Source organism: Paralichthys olivaceus, chromosome 10 (genome assembly GCF_024713975.1).
Source record: "Paralichthys olivaceus isolate ysfri-2021 chromosome 10, ASM2471397v2, whole genome shotgun sequence".
Lineage (NCBI taxonomy): Eukaryota > Metazoa > Chordata > Actinopteri > Pleuronectiformes > Paralichthyidae > Paralichthys > Paralichthys olivaceus.
The window spans coordinates 3,134,068-3,159,237 of record NC_091102.1 but is presented as its reverse complement, the minus strand read 5'-3'; the positions used below and the strand labels follow the sequence as shown (position 1 = coordinate 3,159,237).

General features: G+C 43.2%; 1 protein-coding gene and 1 long non-coding RNA gene across 5 annotated transcripts; both read right to left on the bottom strand.

The window, feature by feature from the left end:
* Positions 1 to 131: 131 nt before the first annotated feature.
* itga4 (integrin alpha 4) lies at positions 132 to 18,056 on the bottom strand. Of its 4 annotated transcripts, none has more exons than XM_069532581.1 (30): positions 17,839 to 18,056; positions 17,383 to 17,655; positions 16,228 to 16,428; positions 15,551 to 15,669; positions 15,228 to 15,328; positions 14,260 to 14,392; positions 13,642 to 13,709; positions 13,148 to 13,280; positions 11,558 to 11,643; positions 11,397 to 11,459; positions 11,178 to 11,318; positions 10,937 to 11,045; positions 9,867 to 9,961; positions 9,637 to 9,727; positions 9,500 to 9,545; positions 9,116 to 9,270; positions 8,629 to 8,783; positions 8,366 to 8,518; positions 7,343 to 7,419; positions 6,483 to 6,624; positions 5,769 to 5,870; positions 5,545 to 5,621; positions 5,325 to 5,414; positions 4,620 to 4,707; positions 4,423 to 4,527; positions 3,759 to 3,884; positions 3,428 to 3,553; positions 3,228 to 3,326; positions 2,844 to 2,963; positions 132 to 2,457 (listed from the first exon to the last, which is right to left on the bottom strand). In XM_069532581.1, exons 3-30 carry the CDS (start codon positions 16,413 to 16,415, stop codon positions 2,356 to 2,358), a joined length of 3,090 nt encoding a protein of 1,029 aa, XP_069388682.1. In that variant the 5' UTR covers positions 16,416 to 16,428; positions 17,383 to 17,655; positions 17,839 to 18,056; the 3' UTR covers positions 132 to 2,355. The 4 variants fall into 4 exon arrangements, with proteins under 4 accessions (XP_069388682.1, XP_069388683.1, XP_069388684.1 ...); XM_069532582.1 differs by having other exon boundaries at positions 17,743 to 17,839; XM_069532583.1 differs by lacking the exon at positions 17,839 to 18,056 and adding an exon at positions 17,080 to 17,168 and having other exon boundaries at positions 17,383 to 17,522.
* Positions 18,057 to 19,772: 1,716 nt separating this feature from the next.
* LOC138411779 (uncharacterized) lies at positions 19,773 to 21,906 on the bottom strand. Its single transcript, XR_011244280.1, has 2 exons — positions 21,368 to 21,906; positions 19,773 to 21,271 (listed from the first exon to the last, which is right to left on the bottom strand). It is a non-coding gene; the product is annotated as an uncharacterized lncRNA (long non-coding RNA).
* Between the last annotated feature and the right edge of the window lie 3,264 nt (positions 21,907 to 25,170).

Genomic DNA, 25,170 nt, shown 5'->3' with positions numbered 1-25,170 from the left:
TTTATTTTTCAATATATAAAAAGCTGTTTGTATTCAACTTGGCTGTTTTAATGTCAAAGCTTTGTTATTGAGATCATATATATTTTTGAGAGTAACGCCTGTGAACATGAGAAAAAGAAAAGTACAAGTTGTTGCTTAAATAGAAAATCTTTTTTTCTTTTTAATAGACGTGTTGATACAAACAGTGAGACTCTCCAGTGCAGAACAACTTGACATGAACAAAAACACAATATTAAAACATTAAAAACTTCCGTGTGTGATGTGCTTTTGTACTGAGCCGATAAAAAGGGAGGAAGCTGTTTTAAACATCTGTATTCACAGAGCACAGACTGTTCAAACAAAGCTTTTTAATACTTTTAATAACTCAAACGTTGTTTAAAAGCCAATTTACAAAGAGTCGCCTATGATTCAACACCGTGGCTCAATGTGTTGCTCTGTCACTGGTTCAGTTAAGACAGTTTTTTTACAAACCAGGGTGAAAAAGCAAGAAACCACACCTGAGTTTACCTGAACCACCTCCTCTGACATCACTCACTTCTTTCTCATCTGCAGGATTTCAGAGCATCTTAAAAATCGCTTAAATAAATAAGTCCTGTGGGCGTGTAGAGACAGACAGCAAATAAAGACGATAAACAAAGTCACTGGAGTCAAACAGCGAAAAGCATTCAAGCCGGACTTCATGTCACATGATATGTTGGCTGAGGGGATAAACAATCACTCCTGCTTCAGTGCCACCCGGCCGCACATTGTTCTCTGGTTTGTTTTGGCACAGGATTGTTTTCCTGAATTGATGTCAGTGGAAAACAAGCAACAGTTACAACAGTGGAATCAGAGTGACCGAGCGTTCAGGCTCGTTCACACCAGAGACTGGAAGCAGAAATTCACCCCCTGATCCCAACAGGACTTTTCGTGGATGTTTGTGTTTCCATTTTTTATCCTGTAAGTTTTCTAAAGGACCATTACGCCCTCATATAACACGAGGCGGAATATCTGCGGAAACAGGAACGACAGCTGTTTAAACGTCGTGTACGTAGAATATGACATTTTCTATGTTTTAAGTGCAACGTGGCTCATGAAGGAAAAATGTGAAATATCCTGAGGCTCAAAAAAAAGCACCAAATGGAGCGAAACCCTGCGAAGCTAATTCAGGCAGCCAACTCGAGCTGCGCTGCTCCAATCATGTGACACACATCATGTGACACACCTCATTCTCCGCAAGCATCGATAATACACACCCACCTTATTAGGCGGCCTATTTAAGCAGAGAGACATTTCCCATCAACCCCTTTGCTCGTCACTCTCATCACATCTGTGTAATCATATCGGGGGATTCAGTCGGAGCCTAGACTCCAAACACAAACTATGTTCTACTGCTGCAATAAACATTTGGACGTGAGTTGTCTGACCGAACTGTCCGTTATCATCTCGATGGTCCACCACGGACGGGAAAGATGGATTTGGGTCGTCGAGCTCTGTCTCATGATTGTCTGCAGTTTAACCAACCGCTCCCTGAAAGCTCAGCAGCGTCCGGAGGGATCACTGTTGTTCAACGCTTCAAATTCTCATCATCGAAACATGAATTTACACAAACAAATCCACCGATCGGGACATTTGAGTTCAGACGCTGCCGGGACAAGAAGCTCAAACAAACAAATGCCACAAGTTCTGTTATTCACTGTGAAATCTGCAGCCTGAGATCTGAACGGTTAGACTGCATCCACATCCTCATGTCACCCCCCCCCCCCCCCCCCCCCCGTCCTCTCACTCGATGTCTCTGTCCAATAAAGGTCTAAAAAAAAAAAAAGCTTAAAAAACTTCAGCGCTGATTATTCTCTTCACAAACAGGTTGTCCTCTGTCTGGACGACATCGTGCGTGACACCACGGCAGTAAGCGTTGGTCAGCAGGTAAATAAAAATACTGTGTAGAAAGGGAGGCCCCTTCCAAGAGTTATGAGCCAATCAGAGGCCACGCTTCAAATCCCCTGAGAGTAAAGGAACTGTCCTTTGATTTAGTCCCATGTGACAGATTCAAAATGGAGGCCATCGATGACGGTGTCACGCTCACGGGTAACGATCCTCTAACAGGTCCAGATTTGAATGTTGCAGCTCAACTTCCCTTTTCCAAAAATCCTCCATTGAAACGCAGCCGGAGTCTTTTTAAAAAAAATTTTTTTTTAAGGCAAAATAATTTAAAGGTCACAGTCAGACGTCAGGAAGCGTTCACGTGAGACGTGTTCGTCTCTGACTTCACAGATCTCACACAGTCCGGACACTTTTCATTGGCTGTTGATGTCCCACAGTCACGATGTGAGCTCCACCTCACGGTCGGAGGTCAAAGGTCACGAGAGCGGGGGGTTATGAAAAGCTCTCTCTGTCGCTGCTCTTCGGAACGTAGTCCCAGCTGTGTCTCCTGAACTCCTCCTCCTTCTTCTGCAGGCTCCTCTTGAAGAAACCGGCCTGAGAGACACAGAGACGCTCAGTCACGACATGAAGAACGCGGACTACATGATACTGTAGTTTGTTATTACAATATACTGCAGATTACCAGTACTTGATATATTTTGGATCAGCATCATTAGATCAAACTGTATTTCTTCAATATATCATAATGTAATGTATGTTTTATGACATACTTGATTTTGCAGTATTATTATATCACTATTATTATTATTATATGTCATTATACTTATTTTTAAAGCAGAAGTGATATGTCTCATATATCACCATGGTTGATATTGTCAGTATTATTGTACATGTCGGACGATAAGTAAAGTTAAATTGAAGTACATGCCAAACACGCCGAGTACAATTATCTAGAAAACAAATCACAGATATGTTTTTACCTTCCACAGACACCAGATGAGAGCAGCCAGTATCATCAGACCCAAAACTAAACTGAACACGATGATGAACACCTTCACTGCAGTTGTGGGTTTCTGGGTATAAAGAGCTTCAACCACCACCTAGAAATGTCCAACACACAATAAACTATTATGAGAACACACAGCAGAGTGTAGTGACATCAACAACCACAACTGTATATTCATAATAATATTGTACTAAAACACAAGTAAAAGTTACTTTCCACGGGTAGTTTTTATTGTTGAGGACAGAAATTCAATTCCAGGATGAAGCTTTGATGATGATGATGATGAAGATTATGCACTGTGCTGTCAAACTTTAGTTTTGACTGATCTGAGGCTGTGATTGGCCGCAGGGCGTCCTACCTGTGCTGCAGGTTGTTTCTGGATGAGGATGGTGTGAGGATCTTCACTGGGTGATGACATCCTCGCTGTGCTCTCCAAATTCATGATTCCATGACGACCCTGAGACACAACACGTCGAGATAAGATGTGTGTGGTGTTTGGTTGGGGTTCCTCCCTATTCTATTCCAGGGTGTGTGTGTGTGTGTGTGTGTGTGTGTTACCGGAGCTTGCAGCAGCACAGCAGGGTTCAGTCTTGTCTCCAGTTGGATGGTGGCATCTCTTCCTGCCTCCAGGTTACCAAGACGACACACCAGTCGCTCACACAGCTCATCGCCACGGCCGCAAAACTGCACACACACACACACACAGAGGATCCAATCACCACAACGATGGTGCAGATATTACTGCAAATCTTTTATATTGTTAGTATCAATCTAAAATGAATAGAAACTACATTTTCACTTCCAACCCCTAACTTCCCCTTGTGTGTGTGTGTGTGTGTGTGTGTGTGTGTGTGTGTGTGTGTGTGTGTGTGTGTGTGTGCGTGTGTACCAGTTCTCGGCTGGAGGTGGCGGAGAAGAAGAAGATGAGTTGTTTGATGAAGGAAGCTTGAGGAACGTCACAGTCATCGATGACTGAAACTGTCGTGTCACTGAGGGAACACACGCCGTGAGAAGACTGTGGAGACAGGGAAGTAACACAAACATTAATATTACACACACTGTCGGACCCCTGATGTTTACTTCTATTTCTACTGTACTTATACTTCTACCATTTCTCCTCTACTACTACTGTGACCAAATCAACAGCCATTGGTGTGTTTAAGCCAATGGAACATCTCATAAAAAATAAAACTCTAAGTCTGTATCTGCCAACACGTTACGCAGTTCAAACCAAAATGAGTCCGAAGCGTTGATTATTAAATACTTATAGGTACTGAAAGTATTTTTATCTCTCCTTTTGTTAAGGAAAAGAAAGACAACATGTTCTTAACATAAGACAGGGACTGAAACAAGCATCAATGGTGAAGCCTGACATCTGCTGGTGGAGCAGGTACACACACATCCATCTACTGGTGACTCTGTCTGTTGGTCACTAGATGCAGCTGCAAAATAAATTCTGAATCTTTGAAGGTGAATTCTAAAATTTCTTTTTAGAAAATGTCATCAAAACATTTCGTTCTTCGACTTCAGGTCTAAGTTGTCACTGCACGTACCCGCCATTCGACCTGCTGCAGTCTGTGTGGGTACGGTGCGAGAATCTTCGGTAACGCAATCTCAACCACGGTATCTAGAGACCTGCTGGGTCCGGAGTTTAAAACCTGCAGAAACACAATAACAGATCAGTATAGATCAGGAAACACGTTGCTGCCACAGAGACAGGCTTCTTTTCTTTTTGTTTTTTTACATTTACCTTGTACGTGTAGTTAAAAGTTTCAGTGTAGCAGTCGACTGGAGTCAAGTCTTCATCTCCAAACACAAACGATGTCGGACTCACAAAACTGTCATTTACACAGACACAGAAATGCATTAGAACAGGACAGGAAGAGATGTCATCAGCACGTCCGACATCTTTCAAAGCTCTTCTTAATTTTCATGTGTCAGTTGACCATTTCACAGGACTGTCCCCCACACAGACCGAGACGAAGGAGTTGCTTTCTTTATTCTTTACCAGAAACAAACATAAACTTAACACAACACTTTTATAGTCCAGCATTTTCTGCTGGCGTCGGGCTTTTCAGCCCCGTGTCTCTGTCTCTCCACGTGTCTGTCTCAGTCCTTGTGTGTGTGTGTGTGTGTGTGTGTCCCTGAGTCTGCCCAGCTGCTGCTTATAAACCTGAGGATCAATCAGCTAACAGCTCTCACCTGCGCTGACGGATCCTCAGGTCCAGGTGAAGGTCTCTTTAATCAGAGAGTGCTGAGTTATTTATGCTGATCTGGCGTTTGTTTGTTTGTTAACTTTCCTTAACTTTGTGAGATAAGGAAACATTCGGACAGTTTGCACAGAACTAATCCCTGAGGTAGAACTACTACGACTCTTAGATTGTGTCCAGCTGCCCCACAAAACGAAGAGTATTATTTGTAGTTCATTTTGTAATAGTAATGTTTGCTGACTCACCCGTGGATGTTGATGTTGATTCCATACTTAAGAGGAAGGAGGAGACCGATGGCGTTGTCATGGAGATACTCCTCATTCTCATAGTTATCACTGAAGAGAAAACGTTATAAAAAAATGAACGATCAATGATTTTAAACTAACAGATCGAATCGTCTCTCTCTGTCTTACTCCAACGAACTACACGTGACTTAAAGAAATGTTTGTGTGAGTGAGTCTGCACCTGCTGGTGTTGACGTGGATGTTGACATCACCGGGGGTGCTGTTCTGGTTCACGTCCAACAGGAAGTTGATATTTACCTGCAGGAAACAGGAAATGTTAGTGATTTTGAAAAAGGTTCTTTACAACTACAGGATGTTCTCCCTCTCTGGGATCAGTGCAGCTTCACGCAGATGTTAGCAGATGTTAGCAGGGCTGTAGGTGCTCTGTGATTGGCTGGGACTTACCTGGCTTTGTGCAGGGAGCAGGAGGCTGGTGACGCTGCAGTCGACCAGCACCATCGTACTGTTAACGTCCTCTGTGACATCACAGCTGACCAGGTTGTCCTCCTGCACACACACACAGGTATTTATTTATAACTTTGTGTTGCTATAAGTTATGATACAGAGATTTTAAAGAAATCAAAGACTGTTTTTGATCAGAATTAGTCGAGTCAGTTTTGATATTTAGTCTAATTTGCCAAATCTTCCCCCCAAATTAAAGGCAAATCATCTTTATCGCCCCTCGGTGACTGTTTACAGTACAGGACCACAAACTCTACCTCCTCCAAACTAAAAAGTCTTAAATGGTTTTCTCTCCCTGGATTCAAACTCCCTTCTCAAGGGCTTCTCAGGAAACAGCATAGTTCTATCTGATTGATCAACGTCTTTGTTTGCTGTTGACTCTCCAACGGAGCTTCCTGTCTGAGCTGCATCACTGAACTGCTGATGCTGAACAAATATTTCAAACTGCTGCTGCTTCACATTAAAAGCATTCAACTGCAGAAACACAGGGCGGCTTTTATTATGAAGCATAAACTGGAGCATAAAATACACTAAACATCTTCATCACTTAATCTCTCAGTGACTGTATTTTCTCATCGGTGGTTATTTATTGTTAGCGGATACGTTTTTCATAGGTCCGTTTATTCAAACCGCCCAATCATCACAAGGCAAACTCACGTTCTGCAGAACTTTAATGAAGTGGATGTTGTTTGGGAAATACAGCATCAGTCGTGGCAGGAAGGCGTCATCTCCGGAGTTCACCATCAAGGTTTTCAACACGATGGTCTGTCCAGAGCCGAGAGCAAAGTACTGCTGCTGTCTGAGGACACACGGCAACACTGACAGTCACAACCAACGAACATGAAGCCGCTCACCACTGACGACAAACACCAGGGCTGAGACGTAGAAAGAGAAGTTTCCATTAAAAGGAAAATTAGAGATTTTAATAGATGGTTGACAACAAATCACTGGAGCCCAATGGATGGCCGATGAAAGATGTCTGATATTAAACTTTCACAGACGATCAGTGTTTTATTTTCCAGGACAAACAATGTAGAAAAGATGTGCTTTGATTTCTATATATTTCTTATATATATACGTCGACTGATATGTAGGTATCAGAAATTGTTTACTTCCTATTATCGGCCCCCGAAATAATCCATATCGAGTTCTAGCGATGACATCACAGGATCAGAGACGTCACCGCTCATGAACCGGTCACATGAGAGCGTTTTGAGAGAGCAGAGTAACAGCCTGGTCCAGCTGAGGCCGAGATAAAAGCCCCGCTGCCGACTGACGTTCTGAATTAGTCAGCAGATAAATAGCATCATGTGTTTTTAACTTTCATGTCGTGTGTTATTTTTAGAGAAGCTCGTTTTGCGTTGACACAATTTGAGACAAAATTCGTCATAACTATGAATCGTGTGCGACTGCTGTCCTAACTGAGTTGACAAAAAATACAATACTACTCCTGTTTCCTCTTTGTGTGTGTGTGTGTGTGTGTGTGTGTGTGTGTGTGTGTGTGTGTGTTTTCTTACTGCTGCAGCACCAGTTCGGCAGACAGCTGCATGTTGGTCGAACAGTTCACCAGAGAACAGGAACGAGCAAACAGAGTCTGACAGAGAGAAAGAAGCAAAGAGTTAATCGATGGAGAAAATAATAATAATAATAATATTAACAACATAACATATGACTCCTCGGACCCTGACCTCCGTCCCACAGGTGATTAACAATGTCCTGATGACTCTGGCTGCACATTCCTACACTCATCCCAGTCTGTGTTTGTGAGTCAGTGGGACGTGACGTGGACACAGGATGAGTGGACTAATGACGCTTAATGGGCTGCAGCTGTAAACACATCTGGATTTGCAGGAAGGTCTTATCATTGTGTGTGTGGAGGAGCGGACGTCAGATTAGATGCTTCCTGTCTAGGTCTGTCCAGAAATGGACAGACACGCTTCACACTGTTGTCCCATTAGTCTTAGTTTAACTGGTTGTCCTCATGGACATTATGGAAATTATCTAGAAAAAACTATTCAAGAGAATTTTAAAATTTTTAATGATTTTCTTGCTGGTTAATGGTGGTGTTCTAGTTGGTGTTTACACTGGTTAGTACCTGGTTAATGGTGGTGTTTACACTGGTTAGTACCTGGTTAATGGTGGTGTTTACACTGGTTAGTACCTGGTTAATGATGGTGTTCTAGTTGGTGTTTGCACTGGTTAGTACCTGGTTAATGGTTTGTGTTTACACTGGTTAGTACCTGGTTAATGGTGGTGTTTACACTGGTTAGTACCTGGTTAATGGTGGTGTTTACACTGGTTAGTACCTGGTTAATGATGGTGTTCTAGTTGGTGTTTACACTGGTTAGTACCTGGTTAATGGTGGTGTTTACACTGGTTAGTACCTGGTTGGTGATGGTGTTCTAGTTGGTGTTTACACTGGTTAGTACCTGGTTAATGGTGGTGTTTACACTGGTTAGTACCTGGTTAATGATTGTGTTCTAGTTGGTGTTTACACTGGTTAGTACCTGGTTAATGGTGGTGTTTACACTGGTTAGTACCTGGTTGGTGATGGTGTTCTGGTGTCCTGCGCTCTGCTGCAGGATGGGTTTTAAGGGAGGGAAGGTTCTGGAGGAGGCTCTGTGGGAGCTTGTTTCTCTGAGACCATAAGAAACTTCAAACTGGACCGGAGTAAAAATGTCCCTCACGTCTTTCTGCAGGAGAAAGAGAAGGTAAACGTTGTTTTCAGTCATTCACATGTTATTAAGCCAATATTGAATATATGTTTTTTGCATGTGTGTGTGTGTGTGTGTGTGTGTGTTACCCTTTGGTGTGCCACGTGTGTTGTACAAGTAAGATGTCCGTGTCGGGCTCTCAAATGACCCCTAGTGCTGTTGGATGATCCGTTACCATGGAAATAGAAGCGATGAGGGAAGGATGGTTTATGGAGGAGGTCAGAGGTCAAATTATACTGAAGATCTGAAATGGGGAGAAGAACAATATGAAGTAGGTAAATCAAATAATCTCCTCTACAGCGATAATCCAGTCACGAATTTAACGAATATGTCTGAACACTACAAGCTGTGGATTCCTCCAGCTGTTGAAGTCGTGTACAATGAGATATACTTTGTTTTTGTAGAATTTGATGGTGTTATTTTTTGTACTTTCTAAACAACACCTCGTCACTGTAATTAACCCTTGGTTTTTAATTAATACTAAGAATTTTAGGTCAACTGAGTTCGACTTTTCATCTCAAACATCTGCAGGTTCGGTCTAATTTCAGTTTCAAACACTCAACAGTCAGGTTTTACCTATGGCTCCTCTGAAATGTCTGGACCAGACACTGAAGCAGACCGTGACATTAAAGCAGATGGTAGGAGTCTTGTGTTCTATGCACAGCGCCACCTGCTGGTCGATCTGCTCAGGCAGAGTCAGAAACGCCTTCACCTTAATCACTGGACGGGTCCTACAGCAAAAAAGGACACGTTCAGAGAAACGATCACGGTATTTCGTGAATGGACTGGAATTCATTCTGATGGATTTTCTCATATGGATGGAAAACAGGAGATGAATTCATGTGATATAATTAACATTGTTATACTGCTTCTTCTAAATCAGCTAAACAAATGAAACGTGTGCTCCCTGTAAACCTCCGTGACGACAGAATTACACTTATAGGTCTTCTGAGGTCTTACCTGAGAACCACAGCCGCGTCCGAGAGGAATGCACCGACCGCCACGTCTGCACAGACAGAGAGTTGAACTGGGTTAATGGAGAGTGATGAGATAAATGTTGTGACACAGGAAGTGATTGTAGTGACAGAGAGGTTTACCCTGGTAGCCATTATCATCGATGTCAATGCCAGAGCTGAGCGACTGGCCGAACATCCTGAGGTCGCGACCCAAGGTGGATCCAGTAATTCTCTGATGATATAAATATGATTTATGATTACTCATCTGCTTAACTTACAGTAAAAACTACAAAAAAAACTGTAATATTACCAACTATTACTGCTTATTATTGTCATACACAGGTCTGCTGTATTGCTGTCAGCGTTTGTACCTGAGATGGAGTTGGTGAGATTCCCTCCTTCCTTCCGTTATAGATGTAGACGGCTCCTTTCAGGTCGTCCTCCTGCGGGGCACCGATCGCCACATCTACAAACACAGTTAATATTATTGTGTTCATGAGGACCATGACATCAACCTAACCTCGACCTTTCACCTACAGGTTGATATCCTTCATTCCAGTAGCTCATTAGTTTCTGTTGCAGGGTTTTTCCACCTTCTCTGTATTTTTGACAAAGTTTTGGCTCGTAAACAAATGAACAGGATGAAATGTGCTAATTAGCGATCGGAATGACTTTATGGCAAATCATCCAAACGTGGCTCTGAGGGGGGTAAAGTGTGTGTTGAGTCGGACTTTGGACCTAAAACATTCACATTCCTAAAACAGTCGGAAAATGTTCAGCAGGATGAAAGTGGTCAGAGTTAGTACATGATGGGAAACAGCAGAATGGTCCTTTAATGTTTAACCTGAGTCTTTTGAAGATGTGAAGTCCTGAGAGTAAAAGGTTTTTTTTTTACAAATGGCAAGCTGCTGGAACATACACACACACACACATTCACACACACACACACACGCACACACACACACACACACACACACACACACACACACACACACACAGTCTTTTATCTAACTGTGGCAGATTAGAAGGCAGGTTCAGGGTTCAGTTAAAGAGCAGCAAGAGTTTGTCATTATAGTTTTAATGAACTTAATAACACACTCCACCCCTCACACCCCTCACACCACACACACACACACACACACACACTCCACAGATGGTGAGGGGGTCTGTTTGTGTGTGAGGGCGTCTGTTAGAGTCGCGTCTCTTAATTATCACCAAGTGGCAGCTACTGTTGGTGTTGGGTGGGTTGTGCTCCCTTAAAATACACAACCAGTGTATAAAGCAGGAGAAACAGTCATAGTATATATATATATATATATATATATGTTGTATTTATATTTGCAATGTTACTTTCAGCAGTAATAGTGGCATATGTATTGGTAGTATCAAGAGTAGTGTTTGTAATAGCTGATGGGTCAGGCTGTGCAGGTGTAGGTATTACCGTGGTAACCATCGTCGTCCAGGTCGCCAAGGTCGGCGATGGTCTCTCCAAACCGAGCGGCGTAGGCATCGCTGCCAGTCAGGTGAAACTCCGCCTCCAACAGCTTCGCCTGAGAGCGGGTCAGTGAGGACGAGATGGTTTAGTGCTGCAGCCGACTTCTCATTATTTTCATTGAGGACAAATAATCATATTATTCTTTCTGTGTGTGTGTGTGTGTGTGTGTGTGTGTGTGTGTGCTCACCTGCCCCTGGTTTATGTACACGTGCACTCGCCCCTCCTCCCTGGCGGCGCCAGTTGCCAAGGGAGCGCCGACCAACAGATCTGACAAACCATCAGCGTTCAGATCCACCGCACACAGACTGGAGCCAAAGTAAGATCCCAGCTACACACACAGAGACACACACACGGTCAAAACAAAGTCGTCTACAGTTTGAGAGGAGGATGCTGAGCGGTCACTGACCTCTTTTCCAGACACTTCAGAGACGATCCGCAGAAAACTGTTGTCTACGGTGAGGATGAAGACCTGCGACCCACAGACACACACACACACACACACACACACTAGTAAAGACAGACTTGGCGTACAGTCGGTAAAAAGATCTGCAGGTAAACAGCTCCTACCTTTCCTCTCTGGTTATATTGCGGAGCTCCACCCACCACCTCCAGTGTAGCAGGACTCAGGAAGTGACCAGCTCCAACAGCGTAACCTGAAGGACACAGTGTTCACACTGAAGTACTGACATTTCAAAGTACTTTATTTGATTATTACCTTTCTATGCTGCTTTCTACTTCTACTCCACTGCAGTTCAGAGGAGAATCATTTACTAGTTACTTTTCAGAATAAGAGTTTTCTATATAAAATGCCCCAAGTGAGAAAGATTGAAACTGTAGTTTTCAGTATTATTGACTCGTGTTGTTATTGACTTGGTTAAAGTTTGGGTTTGATGTGTAGTTGTTATTGTTATAACTGAGTTGTGGTACGGGGGTGTGTGTGTGTGTGTGTGTGTGTTTGGGTGTGTGTATCAGAGAAAGTCACACAGGAGACCATTCTCTCAGTCGATTTGTGTTGATCAAATGCGGCAGATGTTTTCTAGCGGCAGTTAAAACAAAGTACAAACTGTTCATTACACCTCTCTGCTCAGCTTCCTGTTCATCAAACTGCTTCTTAACATCAGGTTTTGAGGGTTTCAGTTCCATTTCCAAACTATTAAGACCTTTTTAATAACACACACAATTCAACTGAATGTATTTTTTAAATGAAAACCAATAGAGACAATAAAGTCAATAACTGATTAAATGAACGTGACCTGAACCTGTACAAGTAACCGAGTATGGATGGAATTAAAAATGATTATTCAAGTTAATTTAAGTTTCATCATTTGCTCTTGAGACATAAACTGTTCTAGCTCCACATCATCCGAGCATAAAAAAAAAAAAAAAAAAAAAAAAAAGATCTCATCAAGCTGCAGTGTCATTAATCCCAGAACTGTTTTTCAATATGAGGCGGCAGCGATCATGGGGAGCGGAGCCGTGTGCGATCGCAGTAATTAAAGTCATGCTGGCAGAGTGCAAATGGTTTTTCGCAGCACAGCGTGTCAGAGTAAAAGACATTTACATTGATGAGATCTACATTTAAGCAGCTCACTGCGTCCTCTTTACTATTCCTCCCTGTACAGTCTAAAAAACAAATGGTGCTGAATATAACAATACTTGTTTAGCGATAGCACCGCTAACAGAACACCATCTCATCACAAAGGCAAACACATTAGCTGAAGTGATTTTAACGTAGCCAGGAGTTTAATTTGCATTTGCTGTAACTTTCTGACACAGAGGAGAAGTCAAAGCATCTTTATTGACCCCTGGTGGCAGGCTGCAGTATAGCTCATAAACCCTGCCTCCTCCATGTTCGCAGATTGGACATGGACCAAAGTGAAAAGTCCTAAAAGTAAATAGACCTCGATAAAACACCTCCTTGTTGCTTTTAATGACGCCCCTGGGCTACAGCATAACAGCCATCTGGAAATAAACAACAGTCCCAGCCACGGTTTCTGCTTCGGACTGAAAAAACGTTGGGTTTTTTATAGAGGAGGCAGAAACATTCTTAAATTCTTTAAATTCTATTTCTTCATCTCGTCGACCAGGTGTCAAATGTAACACAGACACAGAGGTACAGTAAATCAATAGTATATAGCAGCAAGGTGTGTTGTCTACCCAGGTAGCTTCCGAAGCTGACTGTTCCAGTTTCATCATCGAGGTACACTGACATCCCTCGACTGGACGTGTTGAAGACCAGAACTGAACCTGTCCAATAAGACGTCCCTGGAGCCCCCATGATGATCAGATCCTGAGGGACAGAGGCAGATGTCAGAGTCTCTGTGATGTAAAGTACCAAATATTTCTATTTAACCTCTATTATCTTAAAATTACACGTGTGACACATCTGGAATCGTCACACTATCATTCTGTTCCATTTGTTGCTTTACAATAGAAGTACTGAGTCATTTTAGCAAACATGAAAGTATCAGGTCTTGTTCTCATATCTAAAATGGACATACTTCATTTGTGCATGTCAATAGCATTAAGGGGAACTCCAGGTTTTTATAAACTTCATGTACACGATGGTGACGGACAATCTTCAGGCTGCTGGTGGAAGCAGTGAAGAGAAACAGGATTTTAAAATAGCGTGTTGACTGTGTGCTGCTGACCTCTGTCAGGAAATTCGAGATACCAGCCTGACATGACCCGTAATCCTCCCCGAACTTCCTCTGGTGGTCTGCAACAGACAGAGACACGGGCAAACAGACACGTTGAGAGGTGAAGGTTAACAAACACATATGAAGATAAAAAAATGAACGATTTCCTCCCACAGCTGAACAAACGCTGCTGCGTTCACACATACGAGAGCGAAGTGAGAAGGTATGATGCCAAATTTGAAAATGTGAGAAGGGCGTCAGTTTCAACAGAAGTGGGTCGAGAGCGGGTCATTCTAATCTGGTAGATTAGAATGGAAGGAAAGTGTAATTAATCATCTCACGATCCTGTAGTATGACATACCAGGAAATATGTGACATGTTTCCTTCTGCACTTATTAATTTATCAATTTATTTAACTGCAATGGGGTCTACCTCCATAATATGAATGTCTTGTGTTAACAATAATAACAATAATATATCTAAGCCATGAACCGAGCCCATTCAAAAACGAATACATGGGTTAAATTCTGCAAAATATTATCGTCCGAAATTGAGAGAACCACAACTTCATCCTTTCAGATTTCATCTGGAAACAACCGAACAAGCCTGTAACACTCGACGTGTGTGTACCTCGGTAGCAGGGGATCATGGGTCGACCATGTTTCAGGTCGCTGTCATAGCGATAACACACTCCGTTAGGAAGCTTGTTGTTCTGACTGTCCTTCTTTGAGTAGAAGACGTTCTTCCAGCGGTGAGCACACGCCTGAACACACACACACACACACACACAGGATAAGACACACAAACAGCATGTGACATGGACTCATTAGTGTCAGTAACACTATCACAAGTTAGCAGCAGTGTTGTTGTTCCCATGACACTGAGAACGAATCTGCAGTAAAATCTTTCACTCTGAGACCATTTGTGAGGAAAGCAGTTGATGCTGTAATAACTCACTAAGTTAAAAGCTCCTTTCAGTCATGGAAATCTTTAACGTTGCCTTCGAGGCGTCAGCAGCAAAAGGCTCAACAGTGGCTTCATTCACACATGACCACACCAGTAATGATAGTGTTGTAAATATGCACAGTATTAATATGAAGGAGGAGCAGTTCTCGGTTCTCTCACAGGCTTTAACGCTTTAACATTCCTCCACGGGAAACACAAATCATCCTCATACTGCAAATATTTTGCAACATTTCCATTTTTCATACCAGAGTAAAACTATTTTTAGACGGATATGTGGAAACAGCGTCAAAGCCTCGGGCCTCTGGGGTCTCCCTCTGCAGTGGCCTCTCTTATGACTTCTGTTCCTTGATAAAACTTTGTGCTTTGTCATATTTAGGATTTTAGACATGAGATAACTAAATAATTAGATAAACTGGTGATATATTGTTATTATTTTACATAAATGACATTATATAGACAAATCTATGACATACTTCTTGAGAAGGTGATGAAAGATAAACATTTACTCTTTCTGTGTATTAACCTTGTGGTGCTGAAGCCTTAACACACAGGTGATGATAGGTAATGACGTGTGTGTGTGTGTGTGTGTGTGTGTGTGTAAGGGAGGGAGAAGGTGTGTGTGTGTCTGTTACCAGGACGTGTCCTTCATTGTCTCCGGGCTGCCTGGACAGACTGACTCCCAGCCACTGGTGATCACTTTCTGCTTCACACGTCTTCCCACAGCCTGACACATCTGACGATTTAAAGAGCAAATGTTAAACCTCAACAAGTGAAATAACACAATGGATCTTTTTACATTTCTGTTTCTTTCATGGATTCATTTTAATTTCAGATCCACGACTGTTTTTCATCTGATCCAATAAATGATGGTGCAAAACCTTAAGTCGGTGTGAATGGGACCTTAGTCTTTGAAATGCAGGAGGAAAAGGTTTTCACGACTTAGATAGAAACACACCGGCATGCATGTGATGGCAGTGCTGCGTCTCTCCAGTGACGTCGCAGCGGAAAAGGGCTCCTGGGGATCGAACCGACGGATTGGAGGATGAGTTTGCTACAGGAGCTCCAACCACCAACCTGAGAGAGAGAGAGAGAGAGAGAGAGAGAGAGTTACACTGGATCTGTTCAGTGTCTAAATGGCATCTGTGTGTGTAGCATCAAAGAGCTTCTGTCACTGAGAAGAACTGGGTAATTAGCATGCACACAGACACACACACACACACAGACACACACACACACACACAAACGAAATGACGCATCTCTCTGATAATTAAATGAAGATTTACAGTTCCCTACAGCTCTATGAGGGCAGGGGTCATTCGTTTCCATGGTCAAAGTTCATGACTGAGGAGATTCATCATCCATATCATGAGAACCCATAATGCTTTGAAATGTCAGCTCAGACGTGTGTGTGTTATCTTCTGAGATGGCAACAGGAGCAGTAATTGGTCATTTCCATCGCAGAGATCATAATGCCCCCACTTCCAGATGTTTCCTAAAACATAACCCCACGTATTTTCAATAAAGTCGATGAAAACAACAACGCTGTAAAACTTAAGAGAAACCCATCACCTCCCAAAGATCGAAAAAAGTTAAATAGTAGATCGATACAGATATGAAGATATGGATCCAGACCATTTGTGAGTTTTGTGGCGATGCAGCAGGACTGAGTATCCGAACATGGAGGAGGAGGGACCCCGGAACTCCAGACTGTGCTCCTGATCCAGACTGTATCCTGCTGCAGGACGGACCAGCACCAGGATCTGGACCAGGACCAGGACCAGGCTGCAGCGTGCACACACACCGACAGCAGAGGGATACATGATGGAGGACAAACTGCAGGGACACCAGAGAGACACTAATCAGAAATTATTAATCCAGCAACAATCATCTCCACCTCTACAAACTCCCGTTGTTCAAACCCACATAACTTTACATGAACCTCCAGTGGAGATCTTACAGTTTACAAATACACAAAATCAGGACGGATTTGGGGTCAGGTGGATTAAATAATACACAAAATTATAAATAATAAATAATATAATAAAAAAGTATTTCATTCAGTGCAAAAGAGCAGAAACGAGACAATGCAGACGAATACAGAAAGAAGAAAATTGGGATTTATGATGAATTGATTCTCTGACAATGAAAGTATTTGAAAAATAATCCTTAGTTACACCACTTTAGTTAAATTAGTGAAACTACAATTTTCACATTTAACCAAACTACCATGTTCGCTTTGTTTAGTCTATGAAACATTTCAAACTGTGGCAGATTGCGTGTGTAAACGTGGCGCTGTAGATCTTTGAATCTTGGGACTAACTCCACTTCACAATAACACTCACAATACATTTCACTTTAACGTTTTGTTTTGTTCGACTAAAAGTTTAAAAGAATAAGCAAATATCAAATTTACAATAAATATGTGACATATAAAAGCAGTAAAATAAATGTTCTTAATATTTTTGCATTTAAAAAAAAAAGTACTTTAACTCAGGTGAAATCAGACGGATTGTTTGAGGGGCTCACTGACAGCATCGAATCTTTCCAGGGCCCCCTCACTTTTAGATACGGCCCTGTTGAAACAGTTGAAGCATTTTAAAGTGTGAATTAAACACTTGTTATCAAACTGTTCCCAGATTTATTTCAGATTCTGTCCTGAAGTTAAAGATCGAGCTACAAAAAGAACTTTTTCTGAAGGCTGAGGAGAAATATAGAAAATAACTGTAGTGATTCTATGACTGAAAACTTTTCCTCCACTAACTTGGACTAACAGAGAAGTGTCGGTACCGTCCACAGCGCAGATATTCCGGGTCAGACGGTGGCTCCGGTCGGTACCGAGCAGATGTAGAGTCAGCAGCGGGCAGACATGAGGGGGAGAGCCGGGGCTTGTCTCAGAGGTGTCCGGTGAATCCGCTCCTCTCCCGGCGACTCTCGTTCAGAAACCTCCTGTTGAGCCTCGCGCCGTCCACACGCGCGTGAACCTCCGGTTTATCTTCCAGCACGAGCCCGCGGGGCACGAGGATCCGGTGTCACACACACACACACAGAGAAGAGCTGAAACTAATAGTGACAAATAAATTCAATTAAACCCCTGAAGAGCCAAATGAGACAACAACTCAACTTCAGCATGAAGCCAATGAAACTCACAAGTGAGCGCGCGGAGATCCTCCCTCCCTGTGTGTGTGTGTGTGTGTGTGTGTGTGTGTGTGTGTGTGTGTGTGTGTGTGTGTGTGTGTCACAGACCTTGGGGGACCAGTTAATTGCGGTCGGTGTTTCCAGTTCGACTCCAAACCCGCTGTTAACTCAACCCTAACTCTTGTTTCAGTGGTGTGTTTCACGGTTTGGTGGTTTTGCACGTGTGTCATGTCTCCATATGTGACGTCAGGACAACGTGCGTGCTGGTGTGTGCACGCGCGTAACGGTGTTCTCTCCCCACCCTCTCAGTGCACGCGGCTCAGGGTGTTTCCTCCTCGTCACTTCTCACCCCAGTGTGAATGAAGTCAGTTGCTCTAATCTTATTTCGATGTCTGAAAGCTGGAACAAACGAATACCCCGTCAGCTGCTCTCACCAGCACTTTACTGGAAACATCCTCATCCTCGGTCTGAAGCCAGGGTCCTCTCAGATTCCTCTCAGATTCCTCCATGTTGACATTGGGGCATCACATCATTTCTGTGGATCTGTCAGCTCCACGTCTCCTTCTCTACCACATCAAATCAATCACACTTGATTTGTGTAGAGCGTAATCACGAGTTGCATTGTGTCTCGTAGGGTTCAACAACACCCTCTGTTCTTCTCCCTTGATGATAGAACGACCATAAAATCACTTCTAATAGAGGGAAATGTTTTTGTACTGGATTCAAATCCAGTGACTGTGGACGTCATTGGAGTAAAACTAATTTCATTAAACCAGACGACTTTTCCTTTGTGACATTATCATGGAAGAAGAGTCCATACAGTGATGCACATGCTCAACAACAATACAAAGAGGCTTTGGTATTAAAACGATAATTTATTTGTATTAGTGGGACCAGTCTGACCTCAGCAGACATGTCGAGTGTCCTCATATTTCTGTTTGGACCAGTCTGACCTCTGACCTCTCCCACCAACAAGACATTTTCCTTCAGCAGATTTTTTTTTTATATTCTTGTTGGTAATTATGTTGAGGAATCTTTCTGGAGACTATTATTAAAAAAAAAAAATCCTAAACCTTGCCATCAGACTGATCTTAATACACTCACGTTTAAAAAATAACTTGGTGAAAAACTCAAGCTCAAGTTTTTACTTCATCATTACTTAAATGTGTGTTGAAAGTATACTTCCAGTACTTCCAGTGCTGTGTGACCACTAACAGCCCTGATGTCACGTCACACTTGTCTCACACTGAAATACAAAATATAATTCAGCCTGATCAGATCAACATCAGCTTGGCATGAATCAGCAAAACACCCGATGCTGAAATAAACAAATAAAATGCAAAGTCATCGTGCAAAACACTTGCACATGTAAACTGTTAACTGAGAGGTTTGTTTTTATCACATCGAGCTCAACGGATTCTATGTATCTGTCATTGTTTGTTTGGCTTTGCTTCTTTTCATCTGCTGTCCTCAGACGTCTCTTGCAGGAGAGATATCGATCTCAATGAGAAAACATGATTAAATAAAGGTTGTACGAAAAACTGGCGGTAGCGTTTAGCTCCAGGCGCTTGTTTAACCACCGTCACACATCCACTGGTGCCGTTTGTTGTTTTATTGTCTTTGTTACCAGAGGAACAAAATAAAAGCTCAGCAGTCGGATGAGATCAGACACGATTGCAGAAATGCAAAGATGTGCAGATGCAAACAGTCGAACGTAAGACGTCTCTATTTCGTCATGTCAGATTTCACTTGATCAACTTCTTCATTCTGCTGTTCTCTGAAAATATTCAGTCAAATAACTTCCACAGAAAAAACCCTTCATGTGACTCAAACTGTAAACCAGTGACTCAATAAACAACGGCTTCAAGCAGTTTGAAGTATGAAGTCATGTAGAAGTCGTGTACAGCTGGTGTGAACTGTGTTTAGTTACATTTCGGGGGGGGGGGAGAATACTTGTCCTGAAAGAGTCACTGAGGAACTTAAACCGCTCTGTGATTCTTTCCAGATCTTCGGCCAGTAAATAAACCAGAGAGACACCAGGAAAAAATGCAGAAAACGTTTATTGGATTCCAAACACTCTTGAACAAATAATTTTATAAAGGAATCTACCAAACTTTCTCTGACTTCAAAGTTTGTCCTCCTTGGCAGAGAAAGCTCTTCGTATCTCGGATCTCTGTTTGTCAGTGTGTAACCACTACATCAGCCCATCAGTGCGGTTTGAAACTGATAAAAATAGCTCCAGACAGAAAGACAGTTGAGGAGCAGACTGTTTGGTTAAATGTCGAACAGGAACTCTGCTCTACGCTGTTTGTTGGTATTTCCTGTCACTGACCCTGCAGTTATTATTCTGGAATCTCATCAGCTACTGTTCCCACCCTCCCACTCACTCCAAGTGTCCTTATATTGTATAAAAGACAACCTGGTGAGAAGCAGAGGCGTGTTTCCTCCTCTGAGTGGGTTATTGTCTGATACCAGAACACCTGTAGACCCATTTGTCTTTTATGAGAAGTCCACAAGGTCTCGCTCGCTTCAGAGCAACCACATGAAACCACCAGGTTTAGTTTTACAGAATTTTCTAAAGTCAAGATTCTTCTCTAACTTCTTACATGAATACAAGAATACCGACTGACCATTGGACAGATGGCGGCATGATTCTCTCTTGTGAGCATTGTAAACCAGCAAACTCTTACTTCTTCCTTGGTGATAACAGATCCGTCCAGGGGGGCAAAGGACGTGTCCCCTTAATTGGGACACAGGAAAAGACTGAAATATTTTTTGGCAGAGTGTTGTTGGCTCTGCTCTGTCTCTGCTATTGTTAGTCGAGGGGCGGAGATGCTAATGTTAGCCTAGGCTCCGATAGCATCCCCCAACACAAGGAGGAGATACACGTCATGCTGACGAACAGCACTTCTACTGTGCAAACCCACAAACAGTTGCAAGTGTTGTTTGAAATGCTGTCGGCGGAGCACGCTAATGATCCCGTCTTTACACAGCCCCGAGACTGTATCCTGAACTACTCCGAGGTCAGGTGATGGTGGCTGTAACCTATGACTGGACAATGACCACTCGGGTCCAGGGGTGAAAGGTCAGAGACGGTCGGCCTCATTTACAAGAGGCTGTTATCAGCGGCCATCACATGTTTAGTGCAGTTAAAACACGAGTAACAAAACTGTCAGTGAGCACATGTTGGTGTTTTAACTCTGAGCATCCCTTAAGCTGTGTGATGCTTCCACTGAGGTCACTGTGACCCTCTGTCAATTAGGAGGACAGAGGTCAGGGGTCTATGGACGGGAGGACAGAAGATGTGAAGCAGATAAAGAGCTACAGTGAGACACAAGGTCTCCATCTCATGCTTCTCACGGTAAAGAACGAAAAAGGAAACAGGTTATCAAGTCTAGATAAAGTTCAGAAGTTAGTTTCTCTCTCTCACACACAAATTGTTTGTGTGTCTTTTTGACTCTGCTGAAGCGAACAGCTCTGACACTTCCGCTGCTTTCTTTCATTTCCCTCTCCTTCCTCAGTGTCAGAGTTCAGAACGAATCTGTAACAAAAAAAAAAGAACGAGCGATGACATAAGCCTCCCAGTGAGAGTGGGTGTGGGGAAATGTGTGGATGCAAAGTTAAGAAGACAACTCACACTTTTAACTCTTTACTCTCTCTTTCACTCAAGCTTCTCGCAGACATGCACTTCTTGCCCATCACTTTCCAGAGGGGCTGTGTGTGAGAACACATCATGTCTGAGTCAGTTGCTCTGGATTTCTTATGGAACTTTTCCGTTTTGAACACGCCTGACCCTGCGAACATTGTCTAGATGTGAACTTGGAAAGAAAACGAGAATAGAGAGCATCTCGCTTGAATGCAGAGTTCTTCATGTGTAAAAGGGAAACTCCTGAAAATGTCCAAATGACTTCATGTTTGAAAACAGAATCATCACACAGCTGTCCTCATTAATTTGTTAACGTGGTATTTATGTCGGCCATGAACTAATGATGAGTTCAACCAGGCTGTGAGTCCTACTTACGTTTGTGTGATTTACCCTCTCTGATATAAATGCAGAATACAGAACAACAGAAACACACGGCAGTCGAAAGATGATTAATGTGATTCAGCAGCACTTTGAGCTGCAGCCTCTGTAATGAGGAGCAGAGTCTGTGTCTTCTCTTCTGTTGGAGTCCCTCATGAAAACAAACACATTCACAGATTATAGAGTGTGTGTGTGTGTGTGTGTGTGTGTGTGTGTGTGTGTGTGTGTGTGTGTGTGTGTGTGTGTGTGTTATCTGTGGTATGCTAATAGACTGGTGATCCCCGCTGTGTTCACATCAGTTGATCACAGATTAGTCTGATCAGATCCAGATACTGGGCTTTGATCTCAGTGTGTGTGTGTGTGTGTGTGTGTGTGTGTGTGTGTGTGTGTGTGTGTGTGTGTGTGTGTGTGTGTGTGTGTGTGTGAGGAGGAGGCAGTATGGGGTCAAGAGGAGATAGGGAGGAGGTGGGCGGGGCTGCTGACATTACTGAAAATGGTAGGAAATGACTGTTTATTCCCCTGCACACACACACACACACACACACGCACGCACACACACACACACACACACACACACACACACACACACACACACACACACACACACACACACACACACACACACACACACACACACACACACACACACACACACGTACACAATGAGTAACATCTGATAACAGCACATTGTTGCCTCCTAATTCTGTGAATTAAAGTTTTCAACACTGTGTCGCTGTCTTTGAGAATGCTTGTTCCTGATTGGCTCATAAACGTCTGTTTAAAGCTACAGCAGCAAAAACATTCGATTGTTGAGTCTCGGCCACAGGACGTGAACTACCAACGTTTTGCGCCGGAGGTTGGGACGACACAGGAATGCCGAGATCGCCGTTACCGCCTTGCTCCGCCCTCACTGCTGTTGCTTAGCAACAAAGCTGCAGTTGGACAGGATGAAGAAGTTCTAATGCTCCTTGATTTCTTTGGACATGATTACCGAACACAAGCTGTTCTGTTTTGTATCTTCCGGGCACCATTACTTCTTTGAAAAATGATTTGTCGATGAGCCCTTGGCTAGGTCGGCTGGAGAAGGATCCACCCATTGGCGCCTTCGTTTCTCGGGGAAGGAAGGACGCACTTGTCGGCAGCATTTGTAGGATGGTCGCAATCTAGTCCTGCCGCATGCGACGCAATCGTCCAAAACCCATTTCAGACCTGGTATTAACTGCTGTCAATGTGTTTGTTTGTTGAGGGACGGAGGAGTCAGTCATACTTGCTGAGTTAGGAGAGGAGTTAACTTCTTGTGCCTCTCACCTCGAACTCTGAAGCAATCCATGTATTTCCTAACACAGCTTTTTGTTCCACTGATTCAACCAAGCCAGATTCATGCCGATCCAGGGGGTCTCAAATTGTTGCCACATCCCACGCGGCCTCTCTGTTGCTCTCAGTCGTACCTGTGCACGTCCACACAGATGCCGAGGTCGTTTCTTGGCAGCGGCAGTGAACAGACACACACATCTCAGAAAACGGTCTGATTTTGATCATGTGTGAAGCTTTGTGTGTTCACGGCCTTATATGGACATGTTCCTGTGGCTGAGGTCACTAACAGTTAGTTAGCTATGACATCTCACACACACACACACACACACACACACACACACACACACACAAAGGGATGTAGGTCAGTAATATAAACTGTAAAGCAGAGAGGACTGTAAATATTTTAGCAGTGATGTATGTGAAGTGACACACACACACACACACACACACATACACACTCCCTCAATTTCTCTCTCTCTCTCTCTCTCTCTCTCTCTCTCACAGACTCACACAGACCCCCCCTGGGGGAAGAAGGGGAGGGTTGGGGTGTCTGAACAGCTTGTGACATCTCCAGGCCATGATAACGTCTGCTAATTGGTTCCATCAGGCCTCAGTGTGTGTGTGTGTGTGTGTGTGTGTGTGTGTGTGTGTGTGTGTGTGCGCTCTGTTGCAGTCATTACTCGAGCTAACTCGCTCAAACACAAACCCTGCAAATGTGTTTCATGTACTTTTGAATCAAAAATCTTCCTCTTTCACAGCAAAAGGAGAAGCTACCATTGTTTTTTAGACAAGAAGTTGTTGGACAGTCGAGAAAACAACAACAACAACAACACACAGCCGCAGTGTTGAGGAGCAGTCACTTCAGAGAGAGAGACAGAGAGGAGATTGAACCATTAACAAAAGAGTTCTTCTCCCTGGAGGAGGAAGGACGAGAGTCTGTCACCGCCTCCTGACACTCAGGTGGTTCCACACCAATTTACACCGAGATGTGTGTGAACGACTCTGACACGGCTGCTGTGTGACCTCCGTCACACGTGACCTCAACAACACCCAGGTGACGATCAGAGGTGTTTGTGTGTGACCTGTACTGCATCCAACCACCAGGGGGCCACCCACATGTTTTGGCCTCATTTCTCGGGAGCTGTGCATCTTTATTTACACTCTATGGGTTTGAAACATCGGAAACCGACAAATCCACGCCCCACTTGGATCACATGTCACAAAATAACTCTCATATCAACTTGAACATCAACGTGAACACGTCTGTCCATGCAGCGGTTTAGGTCGTAATCCATGTTAGATTATATCAGAGTCTTCAGAGGGACGAGAGGAGAGGGTGCTACAGACTCAGTGGAAACATGACATTTAAATATGTGGATTAAAAAGAGAGCTGGTATAATTGGGGCTTCACCAGGCAGAGGAAGTGAAGAAGCATCTCAGATGTTATATATGCTATAACCTGAATAACGGATGAAATGATCGTCTGATAGAAAAGTTCAAACTGAAGAGTGGTAATAAAAAAGACAGAACGAGTCCCAACTGTGAAACTCAGCACAAACAAACTCGGTCCAGTGAACAGGGTTCATATCATTAGTGTGTTTTAAATTCAATGCAACAGTAATTACTGACAAGATCAGAACAAGACTGTTTACAGTGTGTGTGTGTGTGTGTGTGTGTGTGTGTGTCTGAAGCCATATGTTGAATCAGTAATGAGCTACAGGCCTGCGGCACTTACACTGTTTGTGTGTGTGTTGTCCCACAGGCAGCACAAGCTGTTACTGAAAAAGATGCCTTCGGACACACACACACACACACACACACACACACACACACACACAGGAAATAACTACACACACTGACTCTGACAGGCCTCAGTCTTTTCTATCTGAGTCAAAGTCTCTTACACTAAAACCAGTTTCTCAATAACTTCATGTATTAAAAAAAGATTTGAGGTAAATATTTTGAATAAATCACATGACTTTGACCAATCAAAGGTTCTAGAAGGACGACAATGACTCGTCAACTATGACGGCACATGTTTGCATGATTATCTTGGTCCTGGTATCTGATAATCAGTAATAACTGTGGCATGATGTGACGAC